This window comes from Oncorhynchus mykiss, chromosome 27, assembly GCF_057628025.1.
Source record: "Oncorhynchus mykiss isolate SJ-2025 chromosome 27, ASM5762802v1, whole genome shotgun sequence".
Taxonomy (NCBI): domain Eukaryota; kingdom Metazoa; phylum Chordata; class Actinopteri; order Salmoniformes; family Salmonidae; genus Oncorhynchus; species Oncorhynchus mykiss.
This window is the reverse complement of record NC_143048.1, coordinates 7,000,752-7,026,947: the sequence shown is the minus strand read 5'-3', so window position 1 is coordinate 7,026,947 and position 26,196 is coordinate 7,000,752. Positions and strand designations below refer to the sequence as shown.

Below are 26,196 nucleotides of genomic sequence, written 5' to 3'. Positions count from 1 at the left end.
CAGCAGGTCTACCCTGCTGGGCACAGACGTCAATTCAACGTCTATCCCACATTGGTTCAACTGTCATTTCATTGAAATGACATGGACACAATGTTGATTCAACCAGTGTGTGCCCAGTGGGATATCTCTTCGCACCATCCCTCTTTTTCTCCCCCTCCATCTTTCCTCCAATGCCTTTCTCAGCACCTCTCTCCTCTACTCCTCTCCTCCACCCCCTCCTCCCTCTCTCTCTCTGGAGCTCAGGGAGCAATTAAGCAGGGCAGTCAGTAGTAACAGAGATTATTACCTTTGGAGGGAGAAGAGAGGGAGAGGGGTGGGCAGAGAGAAGTGTGTGTGTGTGTGTGTGTCTGTTGCTGTTTACCTCCTACATTGAGGTATCACCATGCACTCGGACAACCCTTAAGACAATCACGCAGGCACAATTTCATTTACAACTTTATTTATAGTCTTCATTTACCAATCTACAGTGCATTCCCGGGCTAACAGTTCAATGTAACCAGTTATCATGTCCTCCAATGTTTTGGATTTGGAATATTGAACAGACGTTTCCTCACATGGTCCATTGGGGGAAAAAATGTACTTCTAACCACAATGTACTCATCATCAAGTCCTACTCTCCGGTACAAGCAAACGAGGAAAAAGGAAAGGAAAACAGATTCGCGGAGTTCTTCGTTGCTGTAGCTCATAAATAACTTCTACTGTTGTAACTGGTTCGGTTCTCCAACGCCCACTTTCTTCAACGAGATCCACTGTCACTTTGTGGGGTTCACAAACTCTTAAGAGTTGGGTATGGACTTTCCCAAAAACAGGGGACAACAAATCCTACTTAACATCTACACACAGAGACACCGTGACAGAGAGCCTGCGGTGTAGCTACACCAAACTCACTTCCCCCTTCACTTGCGTTCTCATCCATTGATAAAATTACTCAATAAGGTAAAGCTTTTAACAGCCATTCGTTTTTCTTTTCAGTTTCGTATTTTGTTCACAATTGTTTTCTTAAGCACAAAAAACGACTTTGACATTTGACAAACATGTACCTCAATGACATCAAAGGAAAGAGAAGAAAAACGGCCCGTAATTTACTTTCCCACTTTAGTTTGTGCTTTTGCCGTGTCTTTTCAGAACTAGACGGCTAAAGAGACGATGTCTCTCTCTATCTATATTTGCACAGACAGCACGTTGTAACATTATTCCCACAATAACTGGTCCAGGGTCATTCCTTTGTTTATCTCATAATGGGTCATGTTAGGGCAGGGGTGGGAAGAACTTAGCCCTGACCTGTTTTTATGTGTAGACAGTAACCATAGACACGGAGCGATAATGACTCAGCACACTGGGATAACAACAGGATGGTGGACAGATGCCTTGGAGATAGGACCATGGGGAGATTCCCTATAGGGCCATGTGGGAGTAGGCCCAGCTCAGCCAGCCGTAAGGACCAATACAACACTACTGCACAGTGGTGAGGTTGAGAGAGTAAGAGGCAGAGAGATATACAATGAGTGTACAAAACATTAAGAACACCTGCTCTTTCCATGACGTAGACGGAACCAGGTGAATCCGGGCGAAAGCTATAGACGTCACTTGTTAAATCCACTTCCAAGTCGGTGTAGATGAAGGGGAGGTGACAGGTTAAAGAAGGATTTTTAAGCCTTGAGATAATTGAGACATGGATTGTGTATGCGTGCCATTCAGAGGGTGAATGGGCAAGACAAAAAAATGTAAGTGAACGGGGTTTGGTAGTAGGTGCCAGGAACACCGGTTTGTGTCAAGAACTGCAACGCCGCTGGGTTTTTGAGGCTCAACAGTTTCCTGTGTGTGTCAAGAATTGGTCCACCACCCAAAGGACATCCAGCCAACTTGACACGGAACTGAGGGAAGCATTGGAGTCAACACGGGCCAGCATCCCTGTGGAACGCTTTCGACACCTTGTAGAGTCCATTCCCCGATGTTTGGTATACTCAGTGTATATTTCATTGACAATCCCAATTATTATTATTACATTTTGTTGATGATGTTAATATTGTTAAATATATATCCATTTGCAAAGTAGGCGGGGCAATATGGACATTGAAACGTCATGCCAATAAAGCAATTTGAATTTAAATTGAGATATGGAGAGAAATCTGGAGAGAGGGGAAGAGAATGAGAACCAGAGAGAGAGAAATAGAGAGCGCGAGAAAGAAAGAGAGTTCTTGGTGCCTCTGGGTTTTTCCACGCCGTGTCTCTGTACCAAGGTGTAAACCTCCCCCGAACCTCTTCACAACGCTGCTTTAACATAATCCCATCTCCACAGTGTCAGAGTGACACTGCACTCCTGCTGTGTTACTGGTGCTGCTGGCCCATTTCCCTCTACAGTGGAGCGCGTCTCTGGATCCCACAAATTTGCTCCGGGCATCGCGCTGCTGCCTCTCCAGAGTCCCATTGACACCACAGGAGGTTGGTGGCACCTGAGTTGGGGAGGACGGGCTCGTGGTAATGGCTGGAGCAGAATAGTGGAAAGGTCTCAAATACGTCAAAACACATGGTTTCCACCGTTCCGGACATCATTATCAGCCGTCCTCCCCTCAACAGCCTCCTCTTATTGATGCACTTTGGTCCCAATGTCCCTCATATTAGGCCACAGGCAAATGATGAGATCTGTTATCGTTTTGATCTTGTATTATCCACTCCTCTGAAGTCCTTTTGGGATTATTCTCCTCGCCTTGGCCAAGGCAGACCACTGCTGCTGACCTTCATTTCTTTCTGCATGGGACCATATAAGTCTCAGAAAATTACCCGATGCGAGACACAAGATACCGAGGTCCTTTTCAGGCTATGCCGCTGACTACTCCATTAACCCATTCTACGTTTGCAGGGAGCATAGAGGGTATTAGCGGGATACATTGAATAGGGGGAGCAACCTGCCCTGTTATAGAAAGCAATGAACCAGACATTATCCCCGACATCCAAAATGGCTTCCCCTTTGAGCCACACATTACCATGCAGGGGCTTGGCTTGCACATAGGGTGAAGGAAACTGGGTTACACGGTATTAGATGGCGGAATTAAGGTCAACTCAAACCTCTCCTTTAGAACAGGGCAGGTAAGTCTACGTATTTCTATAAATCCTAGAAACCCTTCAGGCTTTATCAGCATCACTGGGATTGGTATTTAGAAAGTATGCAGTGGTATGATGGTCTGTATGTGTAATATGTCATTATCTGGCCTTGCCCCAATCACAATCCTCCCTTGTCTTGGTCTACCACTACTGTTGTGTAATCTGCCTATGGAGACAGCCATTTTTGTACTCATTTATTTTCTGAACCGATTTCTTTGTTTGTCGCAACACTGATATCTATTAGAATATGCACAACAAAATTCGGAATCTCAAATGGCACACTCGGGTTGATGTTTTTAACTGACTGGGTTGAGATGGCTGATACACCTCAGACGGATACAGCATGTGGGATCGGATTCCCTGCACGAACACTGCCAAGAGTGTCTTGTGATGTCACTGACGCCTGGGAAGGTTCAGCATGAGTGATCAAGGGCCTGGAAGTAGATCTCAGAGTAAAAAAATCAGAGAACTCTGTGCAGCCAAGGGTGCTTGATGGAACCTCAGTTCCACTGGCTATTTTCCATTGTGACATCATTAGCTAGAAAGCGGAGAGGGGTGGGGGGTGGCGGGGGGGGGGGTTAACAGTCTGACAACACAACACATTCCAGGGGGGATTGGACAACAGATTCAAGACACCGGTTCACAAAAACACACCTGTTAAACAGAGGAACAGCGAGTCCGGTGGGAGTTAGTTTGTTCCTTAGAAAGAGGAAGGACACACATTTTGCTTCATAACAACCGATAGTCGTAAGTGCAATGAAAATCAAACAGGAGACAAAAAAATGATCAAAGGACAAATTACAAACACTTGAATTAGCCCTTGAATTTAAAAACCGTCCAGAAATAGAGACAAGGTACAACAAGCTGAAAACGAAAAAGAAGATTGATTGAACATGAGCGCAAAGGTCGGCTTGTCTGAAGACTATTTCGTATTAAAAAGACAGAGATGTAGCCTGCTAGCTAGCCTGATCAGTACTGTACTGGGGGGACAATCTCTCTCCGGGACAAGTCTGGGTCAGTGGCTTTCAGACCTCCCTCCATTGTGTCAGGGCAGGGGTCAGGGAGTACAGTTGAATTGGCCTAAGGTCTTGATATGTGTTACACCATTTCCTTTCTCCTAAACTCCTTCCCCTGCCCTCCCCTGGTCCCTTTCCCAACCCTGGACCTCTCCTCAGTCCTCACATCGAAAGAATAAATAAGAAATTCTACTCTATTTGACATTTTTTTACACCTTCTCTAAAGTACGCAGTTTTCTTTGATCATATATTTTTTGAAGCAGTTTTTTTTTCATTCGGACAACCATGACTGTTTTGTATGAGTATAGTATAGTATTTCCCTCTGCTTCGTTTTTTTCTTGGTTTGTCAGTCTGCATCTGGGGTACAGAACAACAGCGCCTGGGGGGGGGGGGGGGGGGGGGGGGGGGGGGAGAAGAGAGGGAGAGAGACAGGGCTTTTTCTGCCCTGTTCTTTTACATGGTTGAGGCGCATCGCTCGGGCCAGTCATCAATGGGACTGGGCTCCATAAAGGAGGAGAAGAGGTCAGAGAGGAGAGGTGACGTAGGATGGGTCGTAGCATAGGCCATAGTGATAGAGAGGCCAAAAGGTCAAAGGTTAGCCAAGGGCCTCTTTGCCGCTCTCCCGCTCCCGCTGACCCTCCCTATTCATCTTCATTTCCGTCAACTGGATGTACCGCAGCACGTTTGTGTCTGTGTCACAAAGAGGGAGGGAGAGGAAGAGCGAGAGAGAGAGAGAGAGAGAGAGAGAGAGAGAGAAGAGAGAAAGCGAGAGAGAGAGAGGAGAGAAAGAGAGCGAGAGAGAGAGAAAAGAGAGAAAGAGAAGGAGAGCGAGAGAGGAGAGAAAGAGAAGGAGAGAGAGAGAGGAGAGAGGAGAGAGGAGAGAGAGAGAGGAGAGAGAGAGAGAGAGAGAGAGAAAGCGAGAGAGAGCGAGAGAGAGGAGAGAAAGAGAAGGAGAGAGAGAGAGAGAGAGAGAGGAGAGAAAGAGAAGGAGAGAGAGAGAGAGAGAGAGAGAGAGAGAGAAATAGAGGGAGATAATTGTTAGTGTTGCCGCTGGCATTAAGCGACATGTACTGACTGATAAGATGACATGAGTAAACCAGATTATTTATTTTACTGACAGACTTTACTGACCGGCAGTATTGTCTCAGCCTACCTGAGGGCTCGCGGTGCTTAGCGTCACGCAGGTAGCGCAGGGCACAGTCGTAGTCTCCCAGGTGGTAGCAGGCGATGCCAGCGCGATACATGGCCTTGAAGTGGTCCCTCTGGTGACCCAGCACCTTCAGGCAGTACTCCTTCACACGCTCATAGTTCACCAGCTCGGACTGCAACAGGCACGCTGCACAGAAACAGGGATGGGGAGAAAGGAATCAGTCACTTCTGGACTATTGTGCATTCCTTTGAAAAATGTTGCTTGGTTTGCTCTTTTCGTGCCCGTATAGCTTGTCGGCATCGGACTGAATTGAGAGAGAGGGGTAAAAAAAACAAAAAGAGTTTGGACAGGTTGGAGAGAGAGAGAGAGAGAGAGAGAGAGAGAGAGAGAATGCAAGAGAGAGAGAGAGGAGAGAAAGAGAGCGAGAGAGAGAGCGAGAGAGAGCAAGAGAGGGCAAGAGCTGATGTGCCAGGCCTTTTAAACAGTGTACAATTCAGCTAGCGCACTACTCCTTCAGGATGACAGGGAGATAAAAATAGCTAGAAGCTAGGACGCTGCAAAAATAAATAAAATAATAAATCTGGTCAATGTATTACACATTCAAATAGAGAATTTAGCTTATGCTGTTGAGTACATTTAAAAAGAGATAACTGCTGATGAACTGGCCCAGGAAAAAGAGGGGGGAATCTAGCTAACTTTGCACACCTTTAGAGTGAAGGATATTTACTGAGAAGTTTTATTTCATGACGGGGCAGACATGAAGTGGGTAGAGGGGGATGAGAAAGAGAGTTAGGGAGAGGGGAGAGAGAGAGGGTTGAGGGGGATGAGATGAGAAAGAGTTAGGGAGAGGGAGAGAGAGAGGGTTGAGGGGGATGAGATGAGAAAGAGAGAGAGTTAGGGAGAGGGGGAGAGAGAGAGGGTTGAGGGGGATGAGATGAGAAAGAGAGAGAGTTAGGGAGAGGGAGAGAGAGAGGGTTGAGGGGGATGAGATGAGAAAGAGAGAGAGTTAGGGAGAGGGAGAGAGAGAGAGAGGATTGAGGGAGAGGAGACAGGTTCACAGGGAACAGAAGACAGATACAGGTGATATGTGCGGCAGGAGATAGTGATGACACTATTGAGATATGGAAAGGTAGAGTATGAACAATAGCACTTTGGAGACACTGTGTTTCATTGTGGTCGTTAATCGTATGGGTGTGTCTTACAGCAGCACCTTTCACCAGCTAATGTCTGTAACGTCATTAGCACACACACACACACACAGTTATAGTTATACCCTCCCCCGTCACACTGAAGCCTGTGTCAGTACAAGAACATCTCTCCCTCTCTCTCCACCACTTTGTACTAGTCTCCTCTAACCTTTCCCTCTCTACCCCCCCACCCCACCACCTCCCTCCCTCCCTCCTCTATCTCTGCCCTTGACACACAGACAGCTCTGTGAATAGCATGAGTCAGGGTCTATTAGCTGGGAGCCAGGGTGAGTCAGGAACGAGAGACCGGGAGGGAGGGGGACAGGGCCGCAGTGGGAGGGGGACGGGGGGAGATGAGAGGGGGAGGATTACACTGGGAGACTGTATTTGTTCCAGCGCTTGTCACCTTCCTGTAACTCAAAGAGGTCTCTGGGAGAGTGTGTGTGTGTTTGTGCGTGGCGAGCGTGCGTGCGTGCGTGTTTGTGTCCTGCCAATACGCCAATTGACAACAAGATAGGATAAGGAAATGGAGCCATGTTGATTACATCTAGCTTTGGGCATCTGACAGCAACACAAATGCATCACTCTAAGTAACGCAAGATCCCATCCAATAGATCTCTACCGGTTTGTGTTCTGAGACTGTCCACAGACTGTCGGTAGAGACCTGCTACACAGTTCATTTCAGTCCTCTCCAGAGTCAACCGTCGTCAAGTAGCGGGCCGTTCCACGAATGTAGTAGATGTTTGGATAGTGTAACTTAGTAAATAACTACACATTTTACCGAATTGTAACATTTCGTCCTAAAGAGCACATGTTCAACTTCATAAAACGCACGGTTTCCCATCTCAAGGGGTTAAATAAAATAGATGAATATAGTAAGTGCCAATGGAGTGCTATTAAAGTTACAGTGTTGACCGTATCATGGTTGAGGTTTTCATCTTAAATCCGCCATAAATCCCCCTGTGACGGGGGGAATGAAAGCATGTTCTGTGCAATAGAGAGCGGCTATTGGATGCAGCTTTCACTTCTTCTTTACAGGGTTTGACCTATTATGCTCCACGCGCTCAGTTTCCCACCACAAAACACCAGAAATCTGCTAAAAAGACTGGAACCGACTCACCCCATTTTGCACTATGATTTTGTTCAATGTTACTTTCGGGGAAAATAAGAATGAAGAAAGGAAGAGTTTCATCACATTAAAACGAGAGTTCAGTTCACGTCAAAATGGTTGACCTCAAAACGAGGGAGAGAGACGTAAAAGAATCGCTAGTCACACAAAATAAATGATAATGATGGTGAAAACGCTGAGATGTTTGGGGGTTAAGTCTTTATTCATATTAAACATCAGATTTATAAAATGGCCCAGGTAGTCTATATTAAAGGGAACTTCATTTAATATGACAGACTTTTAAAATGCAATATTGGTGCACAATTTCTACTTCAAATATAAAAGGGAAGCAAAATGTACACGGGTCGTGGAACGACCCTACTTCTGCTGTTCTACAAAAACCTCTCTACCCCCTCCGTCCCTCCCTCCCTCCCTCCCGCTGTTGATCTACTCTGTTTTTAAACCCACAATGCCTCCAGACATGTATGCCTACACTTTCGTGACACTAGACCTTGTTCCTTCGCATGCAATGAGAAGGCGGGTTGGGAGGGACGAGATGGGCGAGCAGAGGGGTTGGCGCACACACACACACACACACACACGCACGCACGCACGCACGCGCGTAGTTCAAGCGAGTTCAAGTTATTCGAGCCACCAGGGAGCTAAAATAGAAAGCTAGGGGATGGAGAAGTCTCACGTTTGATAAGTGGATATGACTCAGCAGATTTGAGATCACAACAGAGGGGCCAAAGGTCAAATTGTTTCCTCAAACTCAGCTGATTTTCTAAACACTCTTCCTGCCAGCCACATCGGATTCCCTCTGTGTACTCTAGATATGAACCATATTCGTTTTTCCATCCACCCCCCCCCTTCCGTCTTCCATCCCTCCCGTCCATCCATCATCCTACAGGGGTAAGGGAGCCAGTAGAGTACGGGAAAGCTTTCAGCGGATTCAGTTCCAGCACATAATGGCCTATATAATGGCTAACGCTGTTAGAGTGTTCTCTTTTCTCACAAACACACAAGCTCGTACACACAGACACGTGCACGCGAGTGCCCGGGCACACAGAAATATGTGTCGAAATGTACATGATTAAACAGTGTAAAAACATGGGCCTGAACAAACACGGGTAGAAATATGCATGCACACACACACACACACACACACACACACACGCATACACACGCACAAAAACACACACACACTGCACCCTGACCACACCCCACTGAGCCGTTAGACAGATGGATGGGTTGTCAGGGTAAACGCATCGAGGGCTGCATCCGGACACGGTGTGATAATGGTAGCATCAAAATAAACTCTCACTTCAATCCATTGTTATGATCGCCCATCCACTCTTCTAGCTCTCATCAGAGAATAACACAGAGACAGAGAGACAGAGACAGAGAGAGAGCGAGAGAGAGAGAGAGGCTATCTAGGGAGAAGCCAGGAAAGAGCTGAGTCTTTAAGTGGTTTGGTGATGACCTTGTGCACATTGAGTTAGTGTCAGTGTCAGTGATCTGAAAACACACTCTCTCTAAGGATTCTCTCTTTCATATCGCTAAGCACCACACCGGTCTGGAATACTGAGCAGACTCAAAGCAGTAGGAAGAGGAGGAAGAAGAGGAGAAGAAGAAGGGAGGAGAATGATAGTGCGACATACATGGGAAAATGCTGGAATTTACCAGCTTCTTAAATCTTTTTTGGGAGAAACCTAACAGGTGCAATGACAGCTTCTGAGTGAAAGTGAGTGTGCGTTTGAGAGAGAGAGAGAGAGATGAAGCGAGCAGTTTATCACATTCTCGGAATCCTCACACTAATGTGCCTGGAGCATTTTGTCTGAAAAACATAAGACTGCCTTTTATCCCAGAGCGGGGGAGTCAGAGATGGGGAGAATAGATGTCAGAAAGAGAGAGAAGAGATTAAATAGAGAGGACAAAGGAGCCTGATCGAAATAAAAAAGATCAGACCACAAAAGGAGGAGAAAAGAGCGAGAAGCATTTAGAGTGTAGGAGGAGAGAGAGAAATAAGCTCTGTTGTGATAAACAAGGAGAGAAACACATACGTTGTTGGTTAATAGCGATAGGGAGAGATACTCTAGTGTAAATGAAGGAGTGAGGAGGGGCGAAGAAAGAAATGGTGGAGAGACATGTCAAACAGTGTAAAGTATAAGAAAACTCTGCATCGATCGACTGCCAGCGCTCACTCTTCCTGTCTCTCTTTTTTCTCCTCCCATCTCACTCTCTTTTCCTCGATCCCCTCACACTCTCTGTCTGCCCCCCCCCCCCCCCCCCCCCTCTCAAGGCCAGCTGTGAGCTGGCTAATTTAAAGTCACTGATGATGGTGGTGATCAGTTTGCTGTCCATCCTTTTATAATTAGTTCGCACATCCATTTTCACGCTACCTTACCTGCATCAATCTCGGACTCCATCTATTTGTCATCCCGCCGCTTCCCCATCTCCTCCCCACTGTGTCATCATTGACCTCTGATACTCACTGACCAGAGCGGATATAGCGACCGCTGCCTCCCTTGAATCACTGACACACTGCCTTGACTTTCTCTCTCTCACATATTTTACACTTGTACAAGCGTGTATTAATACACACGTGTGACTTGGAAATGTGTTTTCCCTCACACACCTTCCAAGAGTGGGAATAGGACATTGCATTTACATCTGAGCCCAGTGGGGGAGTCAACCTTTATCAACGGCAATCCTGGAGCAATTAGGGTTAAGTGCCTTGCTCAAGGGCACATCGGCAGATGTTTCACCATGTCAGCTCGGGGATTCAAACTGGCAACATTTCACTTAACGAAACACCGCTCCAACCGCTAGGCTACCAGCTGCCTAGAGCTATGAGCCTGCCCCTGAACCCGTGATAAAGCCCAACTTAAACTTCACAAGAACACGCTGATGTTTTGGGTATCTGCACGTCAGAAAATGTAGTATGTTGGTAGCCATAAGGATCTAGCACCTAGCTGATACCCAGTGTTCATTAGTTTGGATATCTGGTATCTGGAGGTACAAAGGGTGGGTACTCCACTCCAGCCCTCGTAGTCCTACCAGCCCAATCAACACACACACACAAACACAGAGAGACAGACAAACACACACACACACTAGCCTGCGTGTGTGAATATAACGCCTGCAGTGCCATCACACTTCAACATGGCTACTCTCTGCATACACAGATTCTCTCCAGGCCCGTTAATAATAGCTCCCTTAAGCACCAGTCTACGGTGAATGTGTGTCTCCGTCATTCAGAAGGACAGGGCAGGGCCGGAGCTGCTGCTGCTGGCTGCCTTTAATAGCAGACTGGCTCCAACAAGGTGACACAGCACTGTCCTCCTCTCCGCCCTTCTACTCTGTCTCTTTCTCCTCCTCTCCCTTTTGCACTTGTCTACCTCTCTCTGTCTCCGTCCACTTCTCACCCAGTGTTTTTGTGTCTTTTTCCGTTCTCCATTCAGGAGGTTTCTTTCCCTTATCTGGAAAGAATGTGAAATGTCAGCATAATAGGAGAGAGAATGATTTCTTTCAGCTTTTATTTCTTTCATCACATTCCCAGTGGGTCAGAAGTTTACATACACTCAATTAGTATTTGGTACCATTGTCTTAAAATTGTTTAACTTGGGTCAAACATTTTGGGTAGGCTTCCACAAGCTTCTCACAATAAGTTGGGTGAATTTTGGACCATTCCTCCTGACAGAGCTGGTGTACCTTGTAGGCCTCCTTGCTCGCACATGCTTTTTCAGTTCTGCCCACACATTTTCTATAGGATTGAGATCAGGGCTTGTGATGGCCACTCCAATACCTTCACTTTGTTGTTCTTAATCCAATTTACCATAACTTTGGAAGTATGCTCGGTGTCATTGTCCATTTGGAAGACCCATTTGCGACCAAGCTTTAACTTCCTGGCTGATGTCTCGAGATGTTGCTTCAATTTATCCACATAATTTTCCTGTCTCATTATGCCATCTATTTTGTGAAGTGCACCAGTCCCTCCTGCAGCAAAGCACCCCCACAACATGATGGTCATTATGGCCAAACAGTTCTATTTTTGTTTCATTAGACCAGAGAACATTTCTCCAAAAAGTACGATCTTTGTCCCCATGTGCAGTTGCAACCCGTAGTCTGGCTTTTCTATGGCAGTTTTGGAGCAGTGGCTTCTTCCTTGCTGAGCGGCCTATCAGGTTATGTCGATATAGGCCTCGTTTTACTGTGGATATAGATACTTTTGTACCTGTTTCCTCCAGCATCTTCACAAGGTCCTTTGCTGTTGCTCTGGGATTGATTTGCACTTTTTGCACCAAAGTATGTTAATCTCTAGGAGACAGAACGCCTCTCCTTCCTGAGCGGTATGATGGCTGCGTGGTCCCATGGTGTTTATACTTGCGTACTATTGTTTGTACAGATGAACGTGGTACCTTCAGGCGTTTGGAAATTGCTCCCAACGATGAGGTCTTCTGAGGTCTGAGGTCTTGGCTGATTTCTTTCGATTTCCCCATTATGTCAAGCAAAGAGGCCCTAAGTTTGAAGGTAGGCCTTGAAATACATCCACAGGTACACCTCCAATTGACTTAAATGATGTCAATTAGCCTATCAGAAGCTTCTAAAGCCAATGCAGCATTTTCTGGAATTTTCCAAGCTGTTTAAAGGCACAGTCAACTTAGTGTATGTAAACTTCTGACCCACTGGAATTGTGATACAGTAAAGTGAAATTATCTGTCTGTAAACAATTGTTGAAAAATTAATTTTGTCATGCACAAAGTAGATGTCCTAACCGACTTGCAAAAACTATAGTTTGCTAAAACTTCTTGGTGACAGGGGGCAGTATTTTCACGTCTGGATGAAATGCATGCCCAAATTCAACTGCCTGCTACTCATCCCCAGAAGATAAGATATGCATATTATTAGTAGATGATTTGGATAGAAAACACTCTGAAGTTTCTAAAACTGTTTGAATCATGTCTGTGAGTATAACAGAACTTATTTAGCAGGTGAAACCCCGAGGACTAACCATCCAGACTTCATTTTTTGAGGTCACTCTCTTTTCAATAGGGTTTTCATTGGGAATCCAGATTCCCAATGAAGATCCTTCTTGCAGTTCCTATCGCTTCCACTGGATGTCAACAGTCTTTAGAAATTGGTTGAGGTTATTCCTTTGTGTAATGAAGAAGTACGGCCATCTTGAACGAGGGTCACTTGAAGTGTACTGTTAGATAGAGGAGCGTGACCAGAAAGCATGCTTCAGTTTGTTTTCCTCCAGTATTGAACACAGATTATCCCGTCTTCAATTTTATCGATTATTTACGTAAAAAAATACCTAAAGTTGTATTACAAAAGTAGTTTGAAATGTTTTGGCAAAGTTTACAGGTCATCTTTGAGATATTTTGTAGTCACGTTGCTCAAGTTGGAACCGGTGTTTTTCTGGATCAAACGCGCCAAATAAATGGACATTAATCGAACAAAAGGACCATTTGTAATGTTTATGGGACATATTGGGGTGCCAACAAAAGAAGCTCGTCAAAGGTAAGGCATGAATTATATTTTTATTTCTGTGTTTTGTGTCGCGCCTGCAGGGTTGAAATATGCTTTCTCTCTTTTGTTTACGGAGGTGCTATCCTCAGATAATAGCATCGTTTGCTTTCGCCGAAAAGCCTTTTTGAAATCTGACATGTTGGCTGGTTTCACAACACGTGTAGCTTTAATTTGGTATCTTACATGTGTGATTTAATGAAAGTTTGATTTTTATAGTAATTTATTTGAATTTGGCGCTCTGCATTTTCTAGCGTCCCACATATCCCAGAGAGGTTTAACAAGACATTTGTGGAATGGTTGAAAAACAAGTTTTAATGACTCCAACCTAAGTGTATGTAAACTTCCGACTTCAACTGTGTATATATTACCTATGAAGTTGATCACATTGATATTTCTTCACTTGCGAGCATAATTCAAACCCCCGTCAGATGTAATCCCCAACATCCCTGTCAAGGTTTCAGGGAGAATTTCAACATAAAAAAAAAACTCAATTAATTTATTCAAGTCCTGAATGCTCATTGATTGATAGGACTGAGGGGCATCATTTACATCCCTTGTTCCAGTTATACCAATGAGCTTCCTGGGTTGCTGTGTCCCTGCAGTAGTGAGACAAATGCAGACCCATATCGTCATTAGACACACACAAACACACACATATCATCACTTATCATTAGACCCTCTTGTTGCTCGTCTGAGTGGTTCAATATGAGCCTCTGTGTATGTGTATGCCTCGGTGACATCCACAGCACCCTCGGAGGCTTCCATCCGTCTATGGAGTGCTGAAGACGAAACTGCAAAACGAGCAGAGAAACAAGTGTTTTCCTCCACGCCTCTCTAATTGCCATCCCCGGATGGCGCCACAGCGCTTCTCTCTTGCCACTCTCCCTCCCTTAACGCCCCAAACCTCAACCACTGCATTGCTACATCACCCATAATAGTAGCGGATTCAATTCATGGCTCATCTATTGAAATATTCATATGATTGAAAAAGCTATCCTTGTAATGACTTCATCGGCAGTAAGATGACCTCAGCATGCCCAATGTGAATAGTGCTCTCAGATGTAGGGGCTGTGGTGGTCCTGACATTTTATCAGCCGATTATCATGCAGGTCGCACAAAAAAAAAAAAAACCGTGCGCTCTGTTCTTTGCCTCAGGCGGCACACGCTGTTCTCCCAAGTGATCATATTTTCACCCATCAGACGACTCTCAATTGAATCTTGTCTTTACTAATATGTCAGATTTGTGTCGATTTAGAATGTCTAATTATCAAATGGGCAGGAACAGGGGTAGGGGGGAAAAGACGTAATCTGTACCGCACTCGAAAAGCGAATGGAGGCCTCTTTCCCGCAGGTTAGTTTTTCAGTCATGGCAGCATAGGCTTCTCCAGTCATTTCACTTCACACATCAACCACTCTTTGAGGAACATGCAGCCCCTCGCTGCGCAACTGGGGGTATTCCTCCCAAACTCTGTACGCCATGGGCTCTACAACCCTGTTCCTGCAGCGACCTAGCGCTTAATCTGGGAAACCAAGTGAAATCTGTTCGTGAAAATCGATAGTAAAAAAAAAAATCACAACAAAACATATTTCATTAAACTGCTGACAGCCCCTCTCTATGGCACTGCAGAAAGTAATGAAGGTGAGAGCGGAGGAGAAGGCAACGCGCAGTGGTGAGATATTCTGTAGCTAAAGGTAATGTGTCAGCATATTCCCTATTACTAGGCTATTCAAAATCAAATAGAAATTCTATATAATTTTAGGCTAATTTGTTGAATTTTGGAGTATAGGCTAGAACAATTATGTACCAAAGACGTTTTAAGTGATATTTTTAAAATGTTTTTCTGCCATGAGTAATATGCGGTAGGCTAAGTGTTATTTAACGCACAATCATTATTTTAATTCAGGGTTATTTTCATCTTGGGCTCATATATAGGCCTACGCAAAAGTAGGGCTGCGGCTGCCACGAAACTTCATCAGCTGGCGATTGTCAAGCAAATAACTGTCGGTCTTATGGTAATTGACCGTTAATTAACATAAACACATTTAGCGTCTCCGGGCTTATACACAAACCATTTTAAAAAGTCTAATTATAAACCATGGAATATAGCATACACCTTCACACAAAAAAAAAACATGATTTATTTTAGACAGGTCTTAAATGAAGAAAATGTAGTCTACTTCCGAAGACAAGAATAGCATACAGAGTTGGCCTTATGTTAGGTCCAGATGTGGCTATTGCCAAATGGCTGTGGGCTACACTAGTTTAGCAGACAAGATTTGCTTATAATTCCGTGGCATTATTTTATAGTATGAAGAATACAATTGAACAAAGCTCAATAAAATATATGATATTTTCTCCAAAACGATTTGAGGGAGTGCGCACGTGCGTCTAGTCTGTATTGAGCGAATAATAAAGAAATATGTACTCCTATATGCTTCAATTAGAGTTGTTGATGTAACTTTAGTTGTTCTACAAACGTTGGGGTATATGTTTAGATTTTTAATACATTGTAAGGCTACATGATTAGACTCTAGTGATGATTTGAAAAAAGTCACTTGAAAGGGATGAGCTCTGCTTTGTTTTTTGGGCGCAGGCTGTACAGTCGCCAATAGTCTATCATTCACAATTTGACAATCATTTGATAATGGTTTGAATTTCACGCAGCATCCCCTTTGTGGCCGCAATGCACCCTAAAGAAATCCAGGCCTTTTGTGGCCCGGATGCTACGTTGTGCCCTTCTCCCTGAGTGTGCTACGCAATCTGAAGCGTCTCTCACTCGCACTGCTCTTCGTCACGTGATCGAGTCTCTCTCACAGGCTACAAGTTAAGACAGACACATCCGGGACAGAACTGCTCGCATCCTTATCCAATTCTGAGATGCATATTGAAGATATTGGGGCGGCAGGGAAGCCTAGTGGTTAGAGCGTTGGACTAGTAACCTGAAGGTTGCAAGTTCAAACCCCCGAGCTGACAAGGTTGTTCGTTCTGCCCCTGAACAGGGAGTTAACCCACTGTTCCTAGGCGTCATTGTAAATAAGAATTTGTTCTTAACTGACTTGCCTAGTAAAATAAAGGTATAAAAAAAATAAAAAAAAATATTGGATGAACTGTCCATATTTACTTTTCGTCAGCCAACAAGATGAGTAGGCCTAACGAAAAGCAAAAGCCTATCTACTATCCCCCATAGTACAAAAGTCCCTATTCTATTCTGTGCAAGAAATAAATATTCCAAACAGTCTGGGACAGTTGTGGGATGAGATAGATCCCAAATTAATACAACGTTAGTTTAAAAAAAAAAAACGTTTTTATTGCAATGTGGCTGACAAAACAGATCAGAACGTTTAGCTTAAAATGTTGATAAACTATTAGGCTATTTCTTCACATTATAAGCACAGAAATGTGCACATGGTAGTAAGCATGAATGTTCCATTAGCAGAAAACACCATTAACAAAAGTGACCAAAAATTAAATTATGCATGTTATACTTTTATTATGAAGGTGCATGTTTATGGTGAAAATTAACTTCCCCAAACTTGAAACGCATGCGCTGCTTATATATGCCAGTTAGGCTCTACACCCCTTGTAAAGCGGATTAATGTGCTTCATTTTAAGAAGTTATTTGGCCACTTTAGTTATGATACAAACCTTATTAAAACATATAGGCCTACGGGCTAGGCCACATGAGGTGTGTGACTATGAATCGAACAAGTCACAAAAAAAGGCATTGTTTCTTATGCTGGGCATCATTCACAAGTGATAATATATAATTCACAAGAGATAGTCTGATTGGGGACAATATAAGCCTATTCTTCATTTAATCGTGTCTTTAAATATAATAAATAATACATGCGTAACATTTGTTAGAATTTAGAATGGACCATTATCATGCACCTGTATTGAAACAGGGGCAGCGGGAAAAATACATGTCATCTATGCACATAAATAGTGAATGGAGGATGCTTTTCCCGTGGTTTATTTTCATGGCAGCCAGCTAGGCTATACTCCTGATCTAAATATAAGCAATGTGCTTAATATTAGGAAGGTTGAGAAATACATTTAGTAGGCCTAGCCAAAAGAAAACTGATGGGATCCTCCTCTTCTTAATAGAGGCCATCACTCTGTTTTCTCCCGCAATTGCATAGCCTATAGAAATGTCGCACAACATGAGCTGATGGGCTCTCATTAACTGTTTGATTAGATTTTCGAATACATTAGCATTGATGTCAGAGGGATTAGAGGGACAAAAGAGTGCTGAGTACCAGGCTGTTAGCAAGTTTGGTAGGCTGCTAATGACCAGCAGCAGCATCAGAGCTTGGAGAAGCCTAATTACGTGACTAAACGGTCATGTGGAATTTGACTGCCTTCATGACTCGTGACCACCGGCGTGGTGGTAATACGGTCACCGCAAAAGCCCTAGGCATAAGCTCTAATACGCATATGGATGTTTTGAAATAATCAGAAAGCGCCGTCCATTTCGTTGCGTTATAGGCTTAATAATAATACGGTCACAGCCCTACTCATATGACTTTACTGTACATCAGTGCCATGCCCATTGCCCATTTCTCCATTTGCATGTGGTTACAAGCAGTGTGTGTGTGTGTGTGTGTGTGTGTGTGTGTGTATGTTGAAGTGTTGTTGTGTTCTCCAGACAGAGGGGAGGGACTATGTTGTATGTCTGGGTCCCTCGTGTGGTACTGTGATGTTGTTGTGGCCTTCAGCAAGCAAATTAACTGGACATCCGTGTGCAGCAGAGAGAGAGAGAGAGAGAAGGATGACCTGGCTAGGTGGATGATGTCACTGAGGACAGACAGACAGACGCAATTTTTTGCCGTTAGCGCAGATGATGGCGGCCCTCCCCCAACCCGGACGACACTTGGCCAATTGTGCGCCGCCCTATGGGACTCCCGATCACGGCCGGTTGTGACACATCTTCGGGCTCGTACCCGGGTCTGTAGTGACGCCTCTAGCACTGTAGTGACACCCTTAGACCGCTGCGTCATTCTCCCCCCCCCCCCCCCCCCCCCCCCCAAGAGTTGATCCACTGTTGTATGAATGAATAAGTAAGGAACTTCAAAAACAGATCCGCTCTGGAGGCCCATGCGCCTGGCATCCATGTCAAAACATTTTTAAACGTAATAAATCCTTTTGAGAGTAACCCTCCAAAAAGTAATTCCTTCATAAACATTTTTCATTTCCATATGTTCTAGGAAGCTAAGTGTTTGTTTCTTGGGCTCCAGAAATGTGACTGAAAAATGGCCCCTGGTCTTGAAAAAGCTCAAATTCAACTGATTGAAAGTACAAGGGGGGCATTGGTGAACAAATGTCGTGGTCAAGGCTAGGACGGCGCCAGTGCAATGAGTGGAGCTTACTCAGGTGTTCAAATGCTCATATCAGACGAGCGGCTAAAATATAGAAATTAAACATGGTCCCATGTTTCATGAGCTGAAATAAAAGTTCCCAGAAATGTTCCATACGCACAAAAACCTAATTTATCTAAAAAATGAAAAAACATCCCTGTTAGTGAGCATTTCTCCTTTGCCAGGATTTACCATCCACCTGACAGATGTGGCATATCAAGAAGCTGATTAAACAGAATGTTCATTACACACAGGTGCACCTCGTGCTGGGGACAATAAAAGGCAACTCTAAAATGTGCAGTAAGGAACGCACAAAATTAACTGGACATCATCAGATCATCACACAACACAATGCCACAGATGTCTCAAGTTTTGAGAGAGCGTGCAATTGGCATGCATGCTGCTGGAATGTCCAACCAAAGCTGTTACCAGATCATTTAATGTTAATTTCTCGACCACAAACAGCCTCCAACGTCGTATTAGAGAAGTTGGTAGTACATCCGACTGGCCTCACAACTGCAGACCACGTGTAACCACACCATCCCAGGACCTCCACATCCGACTTCACCTGAGACCAGCCACCCTGACAGCTGATAAAACAGTGGGTTTGCACAACCAAAGAATTTCTGCAAAAACTGTCAGAAACCGTCTCAGGGAAGCTCATCTGCGTGCTCGTCGTCCTCACCAGGGTCTTGACCTGACTGCGTCGGTGTCATAACCGACTTCAGTGGACAAATGCTCACCTTTGATAGCCACTGGCATACTGGAGAAGAAGTGTGCTCTTCATGTATGAATCCTGGGTTTAACTGTAACGGGAAGATGACCGGGCGTCGTTTGGGCGAGTGGTTTGCCGATGTCAAGTTATGAACAGAGTGCCCCAAGGTGGCGGTGCGGTTATGGTGTGGGCAGGCATAAGGTACGGACAATGAACCCAATTGCATTTTATCGATGGCAATTTGAATGCACAGAGATTCCGTGACAAAATCCTGAGGCCCATTGTCATGCCATTCATCCACCGCCATCACCTCATGTTTCAGCATGATAATGCACGGCTCCATGTCACAAGGAACTGTACAGAATTCCTGGAAGCTGAAAATGTCCCAGTTCTTCCATGATCTGCATACTCACCAGACATGTCACCCATTGAGAATGTTTGGGATGCTCTGGATGGATGTGTACGACAGCGTGTTCCATTTCCCATCAACTTCACATAGCCGTTAGAGGAGTGGGACAACATTCCACAGGCCACAATCAACAGCCTAATCAACTATACGCAAAGGAGATGTCGCCCTGCATGAGGTAAATGGTGGTCAATCCAGATACAGACTAGTTTTCTGATCCTTGCCAATTCGTTTTTAAGGTATATGTGACCAACAGATGCATATCTGTACTCCAAGTCATGTGAAATCCATAGATTAGGGCTTAATGCATTTATCTAAATTGACTGATTTCCTTATATGAACTGTAATAGTAAAATATTTTGAATTGTTGCAGTTTCAGTTTATATTTTTGTTCAGTGTACATTTCCGGACACCGGTACCTTGACCTTCATTTTTAGTCAGTCCAATGGCCTTGCTTATTTGTGCCAAATACAGTGCATTGCGAAAGTATTCGGCCCCCTTGAACCCTTGACTTTGCGAATCAAGAACAAGTGGGACACAATCATGAAGTGGAACGACATTTATTGGATATTTCAAACTTTTTTAACAAATCAAAAACTGAAAAATTGGGAGTGCAAAATGATTCAGCCCCTTTACTTTCAGTGCAGCAAACTCTCTCCAGATGTTCAGTGAGGATCTCTGAATGATCCAATGTTGACCTAAATGACTAATGATGATAAATACAATCCACCTGTGTGTAATCAAGTCTCCGTATAAATGCACCTGCACTGTGATAGTCTCAGAGGTCCGTCAAAAGCGCAGAGAGCATCATGAAGAACAAGGAACACACCAGGCAGGTCCGAGATACTGTTGTGAAGAAGTTTAAAGCCGGATTTGGATACAAAAAGATTTCCCAAGCTTTAAACATCCCAAGGAGCACTGTGCAAGCGATAATATTGAAATGGAAGGAGTATCAGACCACTGCAAATCTACCAAGACCTGGCCGTCCCTCTAAACCTTCAGCTCATACAAGGAGAAGACTGATCAGAGATGCAGCCAAGAGGCCCATGATCACTCTGGATGAACTGCAGAGATCTACAGCTGAGGTGGAAGACTCTGTCCATAGGACAACAGTCAGTCGTATAATGCACAAATCTGGCCTTTATGGAAGAGTGGCAAGAAGAAAGCCCTTTCTTAAAGATATCCATAAAAAGTGTTGTTTAAAGTTTGCCACAAGCCACCTGGGAGACACACCAAACATGTGGAAGAAGGTGCTCTGGTCAGATGAAACCAAAATTGAACTTTTTGGCAACAATGCAAGACGTTATGTTTGGCGTAAAAGCAACACAGCTCATCACCCTGAACACACCATCCCCACTGTCAAACATGGTGGTGGCCGCATCATGGTTTGGGCCTGCTTTTCTTCAGCAGGGACAGGGAAGATGGTTAAAATTGATGGGAATATGGATGGAGCCAAATACAGGACCATTCTGGAAGAAAACCTGATGGAGTCTGCAAAAGACCTGAGACTGGGACGGAGATTTGTCTTCCAACAAGACAATGATCCAAAACATAAAGCAAAATCTACAATGGAATGGTTCAAAAATAAACATATCCAGGTGTTAGAATGGCCAAGTCAAAGTCCAGACCTGAATCCAATCGAGAATCTGTGGAAAGAACTGAAAACTGCTGTTCACAAATGCTCTCCATCCAACCTCACTGAGCTCGATTACAGCTGTAATCGCAGCAAAAGGTGGCGCTACAAAGTATTAACTTAAGGGGGCTGAATAATTTTGCACGCCCAATTTTTCAGTTTTTGATTTGTTAAAAAAGTTTGAAATATCCAATAAATGTCATTCCACTTCATGATTGTGTCCCACTTGTTGTTGATTCTTCACAAAAAAATACAGTTTTATATCTTTATGTTTAAAGCCTGAAATGTGGCAAAAGGTCGCAAAGTTCAAGGGGGCCGAATACTTTCGCAATGCACTGTATATGATCGAAAAATGTGGAGATAAATATTATATTATTCAACTGAGAAATTTGTTTCCGGTCACTAATGATTCAATATTTCAGTGGGCACAGATGTCAGTGTATCGTTTAGGTTTGATTTACATTTGGTTGAGTTGTCAACTAACGTGAATCCAACAAAACATGTCACCATGTCATTGAATTTAGGTAAATAAGTTTGGTGAAACAAATGTGAAATTCCCTTACATTGATGCCTTTTTTCAAATCCAATCAGTTTTCCAGGTTGATTCAACGTCATCACATTGACTTTGTTTGGTTGAAATGATGTGGAAACAACATTCATTCAACCAGTTGTTGCTCAGTGGCTAGGCCATATAATTTCGCATATGAAAGCCAATCATCATAAAAAATACTTGAGTAGACGCTAAGATAAAAAAAAATATACAAATCTCAGAAATGGCCATTTAGGCTGCTGTAATATTGACAAAAGGTCAAGGTCATTGTGACTGAACATATTCAGTAGGTTCCATATAGACTGAGTACACCAAACATAAAGGAACACCTTCCTAATATTGAGTTGCACCCCCACTTTTGCCCCCAGAACAACCTCAGGGTATGGACTACAAGGTGTCGAAAGCGTTCCACAGGGATGCTGGCCCATGTTGACTCCAATGCTTCCCACAGTTGTGTCAAGTTGGCTGGATGTCCATTGGGTGGTAGACCATTCTTAAAACACACGGGAAACTGTTTAGTGTGGAAAAACCCAGCAGCATTGCAGTTCTTGACACAAACCGGTGCGCCTGGCACCTACAGTACCAGTCAAAAGTTTTGGACACACCTACTCATTCAACGGTTTTCCTTTATTTGACGATTTTCTACATTGTAGAATAATAGTGAAGACATCAAAATTGTGAAATAACACATATGGAATCTTGCAGCAACCAAAAAAAGTGTTAAACAAATCAAATTTTATCTTCTAAGAAGACACCCTTTGCCTTGATGACCACTTTGCACACTCTTGGCATTCTCTCAACCAGCTTCAGCTGGAATGCTTTTCCAACCGTCTTGAAAGAGTTCAGACATGCAGTATGCTGAGCACTTGTTGGCTGCTTTTCCTTCACTCTGCGGTCCAACTCATACCAAACCATCTGAATTGGGTTGAGGTCGGGTAATTGTGGAGGTCAGGTCATCTGATGCAGCACTCCATCACTCTCCTTCTTGGTTAAATAGTCCGTACACAGCCTGGAGGTATGTTGGGTCATTGTACTGTTGAAAAACAAATGATAGTCCTACTAAGTGCAAACCAGATGGGATGGCGTATCACTGCTGAATGCTGTGGTAACCATGCTGCACATGCGGAGATCATCCGTTCACCTACTCTGCGTCTCGCAAAGACACAGCGGTTGGAACCAAAAATCTCAAATTTGGACTCATCAGACCAAAAGGACAGATTTCCACCGGTCTAATGTCCATTGCTCATGTTTCTTGGCCCAAGCAAGTTTGTTCTTCTTATTGGTGTCCTTTAGTAGTGGTTTCTTTGCAGCAATTCGACCATGAAGGCCTGATTCACGCAGTCTCCTATGAACAGTTGATGTTGAGATGTGTCTCTTACTTGAAGTCTGTGAAGCAATTATTTGGGCTGCAATTTCTGAGGCTGGTAACTCTAATTAACTTTTCGTCTGCAGCAGAGGTAACTCTGGGTCTTCCGTTCCTGTGGCGGTCCTCATGAGAGCCAGATTCCTCATAGCGCTTAATGGTTTTTGCGACTGCAGTTGGAGAAACTTTCAAAGTTTTTGAAATTTTCCAGATTGACTGACCTTCATGTCTTAAAGTAATGGTGGACTGTCATTTCTCTTTGCTTATTTGAGCTGTTCTTGCCATTATATGGACTTGGTCTTTTACCATATAGGGCTATCTTCTGTAATACCAACCCTACCTTGTCACAACACAACTGATTGGCTCATACGCAATAAGGAAAGAAATTCCGCAAATTAACTTTTAACAATGCACACCTGTTAATTGATATGCATTCCAGGTGACCACCTCATGAAGCTGGTTGAGAGAATGCCAAGACTGTGCAAAGCTGTCATCAAGGCCTAGGGTGGCTACTTTGAAGAATCTCAAATATAAAATATATATTTTTTGGTTATTACATGATTCCATATGTGTTGTTTCATAGTTTTGATGTCTTCACTATTATTCTACAATGTAGATATCCATTTTAGAATAAGGAGGTAAAGTAAAACAATTTGGAAAAAGTAAAGGGGTCTGAATACTTTCCGAATGGACTGTATGTCATGTTCTTAATGTTTTGTATACTCAGTTTATACCATTACATATGTAGATATTAAAATAAACAGCATTTTCTACCTTATAACAATTATATTTTGTGCCAATTTTGATTGAATTTGGTTCAGTGGATACTGAGGGAACATAGGGCTGAGGGAACATAGTGTGGTCCCCGCCTATATTAACATGCAGCTTTCTGGATAAATAACAAGTTGTCTCTCCTGTTCACTGGAGCACAGTGAGTTAGATATGCACAAATTATTCTTACAAATTCCCATTACTGTAGCTGTTGACCAAAAACTCACTCTCTCTCTCTCTCTCTCTCTCTCTCTCTCTCTCTCTCTCTCTCTCTCTCTCTCTCTCTCTCTCTCTCTCTCTCTCTCTCTCTCTCTCTCTCTCTCTCTCTCTCTCTCTCTCTCTCTCTCTCTCTCTCTCTCTCTCTCTCTCTCTCTCTCTCTCTCTCTCTCTCTCTCTCTCTCTCTCTCTCTCTCTCTCTCTCTCTCTCTCTCTCTCTCTCTCTCTCTCTCTCTCTCTCTCTCTCTCTCTCTCTCTCTCTCTCTCTCTCATGGCGTGACTTTCAACTGAAGACTAAAAAAGGCCCTCCCTCCTTCACAGATGACTGGATCATATTTACTGCCATGACAAGAGCACTCCAGCTCTGCCAGGGCGATGATATAATACCGTTAGCCTTGGACGTGATTTCTCATCTCCTTACTTACAATGACAAATGATACGCAAATTAAGAAATGAAAAACAACGTAACATCCTCCTCCCAGAGGTCAAAAAGGTCCACCAAAGTCACCTCACTATTTTCTCCCCCCTCTCTCTCTCCATCTCTATTCCTCCATGAATCTCTTCATATTTAACAGTGCCCTTAACATCCTGTCCAGTTTCTCTCGCTCTCTTTCCCCCACCCTCCCCCTCTTCACGCTCAGCGCCCCTTCTCTTGGCTCCTTGACCCTCCTCCTCTCTCACTCTCTCTCTCCCCCTCTCTCTCCCTCTTGTTCCCTCTCTCTTGGCAGCAACGGAAATGGTAAAGAGGAGAGTACAGAATGCCCAGTCGAGCCCCCACAGTGAAGCTATGCCATCTGCAGACCTGGCATAATGCGCCCATGGCTCTCATACAACCACGCAACCCCTGAACTGCCAACATACGAACCAAGGAAAAGACAGGTAGCACCCCCTCTGCAGTATTATATAGCGCTGAGGACTAAGTCTGTGTCCTAGATGGCACCCTATTCCCTATATAGTGCCCTACTTTTGACCAGGGCCGGATCAAAAGTAGTGCGCTGTATAGGAAATAGGGTGACATTTGGGCACAGGCTCTGACAGTATTACATCCCCGTTCCCTTCTGGAATGAGATTAAAATTAGAGGGTGATGTCATGCATCTCAAGATGGTTGGGGAAGTGTAGCGGTACTGTGAGTCTTCTTCTAAGACTCTTGGCTGTCTATTCCTTTTCTGGGGAGAAACGGATGCTGTATCTACACACTCATTGACGTTTCGTTGCTACGGGGGCCTGTGATTGCAAGTCAAGGGTCACGAGTTCACCGACGGTCTCGATGTAATAGCCCTGAGTGGAAATGGATGTGGTCAGAAATATTGACCCTTTGCAACAGACGCGGATACACACATGCAGGCGTACACACACACACAAACAAACGCACACACACTGGCCAGTGATGGAGCTAAGGGAGGTTGTGCTGGTACATCCACTACCTTCAGCAGTTAGTTGTAAATGAACCCCATGAGCATTCTAGGAGCCTGATGGATTAGTGTAAACATACCGCGGCAAAATGTTAATGGACATCGATGAAATAACACACAGCCTAAACCTTCTAAAGTGTCCATCATGCCCTCGTCGCAGCTCTTTGGCTTAATGCATTGTCTCTAAAAGAAAGCCAATCTCCTGAAAGGACTATGGGTGGATCTGCTGCTGAGTGGTAGAGCTCACACACACACGCACACAAGTTGGATCATCATGGCAATAAGAAGAGCATTCGAGAACAGTGTATAAAAGGTGCTGGGTGTTACGAAACATCCTGATGGGTGAATAAAAGGTGCTGGGTGTTACGAAACATCCTGATGGGTGAATAAAAGGTGCTGGGTGTTACGAAACATCCTGATGGGTGAATAAAATGTGCTGGGTGTTAGGAAACATCCTGATGGGTGAATAAAAGGTGCTGGGTGTTAGGAAACATCCTGATGGGTGAATAAAAGGTGCTGGGTGTTAGGAAACATCCTGATGGGTGAATAAAAGGTGCTGGGTGTTAGGAAACATCCTGATGGGTGAATAAAAGGTGCTGGGTGTTAGGAAACATCCTGATGGGTGAATAAAAGGTGCTGGGTGTTACGAAACAAGCGGTTCCGCTCAGAACGT

The 26,196-nt window shown here is 44.1% G+C and overlaps 1 protein-coding gene across 1 annotated transcript in view; it reads right to left on the bottom strand.

Annotated features, from left to right (window-relative positions):
• Window positions 1-422: 422 nt before the first annotated feature.
• Window positions 423-26,196, bottom strand: part of LOC110507405 (tetratricopeptide repeat protein 9B) — a 32,506-nt gene continuing 6,732 nt past the window's right edge. Inside the window, exons 2-3 of the mRNA XM_036965264.2 lie at window positions 5,272-5,454; window positions 423-4,808 (exon numbers count right to left, since the gene is read on the bottom strand). Of these exons, the coding sequence (XP_036821159.1) occupies window positions 4,714-4,808; window positions 5,272-5,454 (278 nt within the window). The 3' untranslated portion in view covers window positions 423-4,713. The remainder of the gene's footprint in view (window positions 4,809-5,271; window positions 5,455-26,196) is intronic.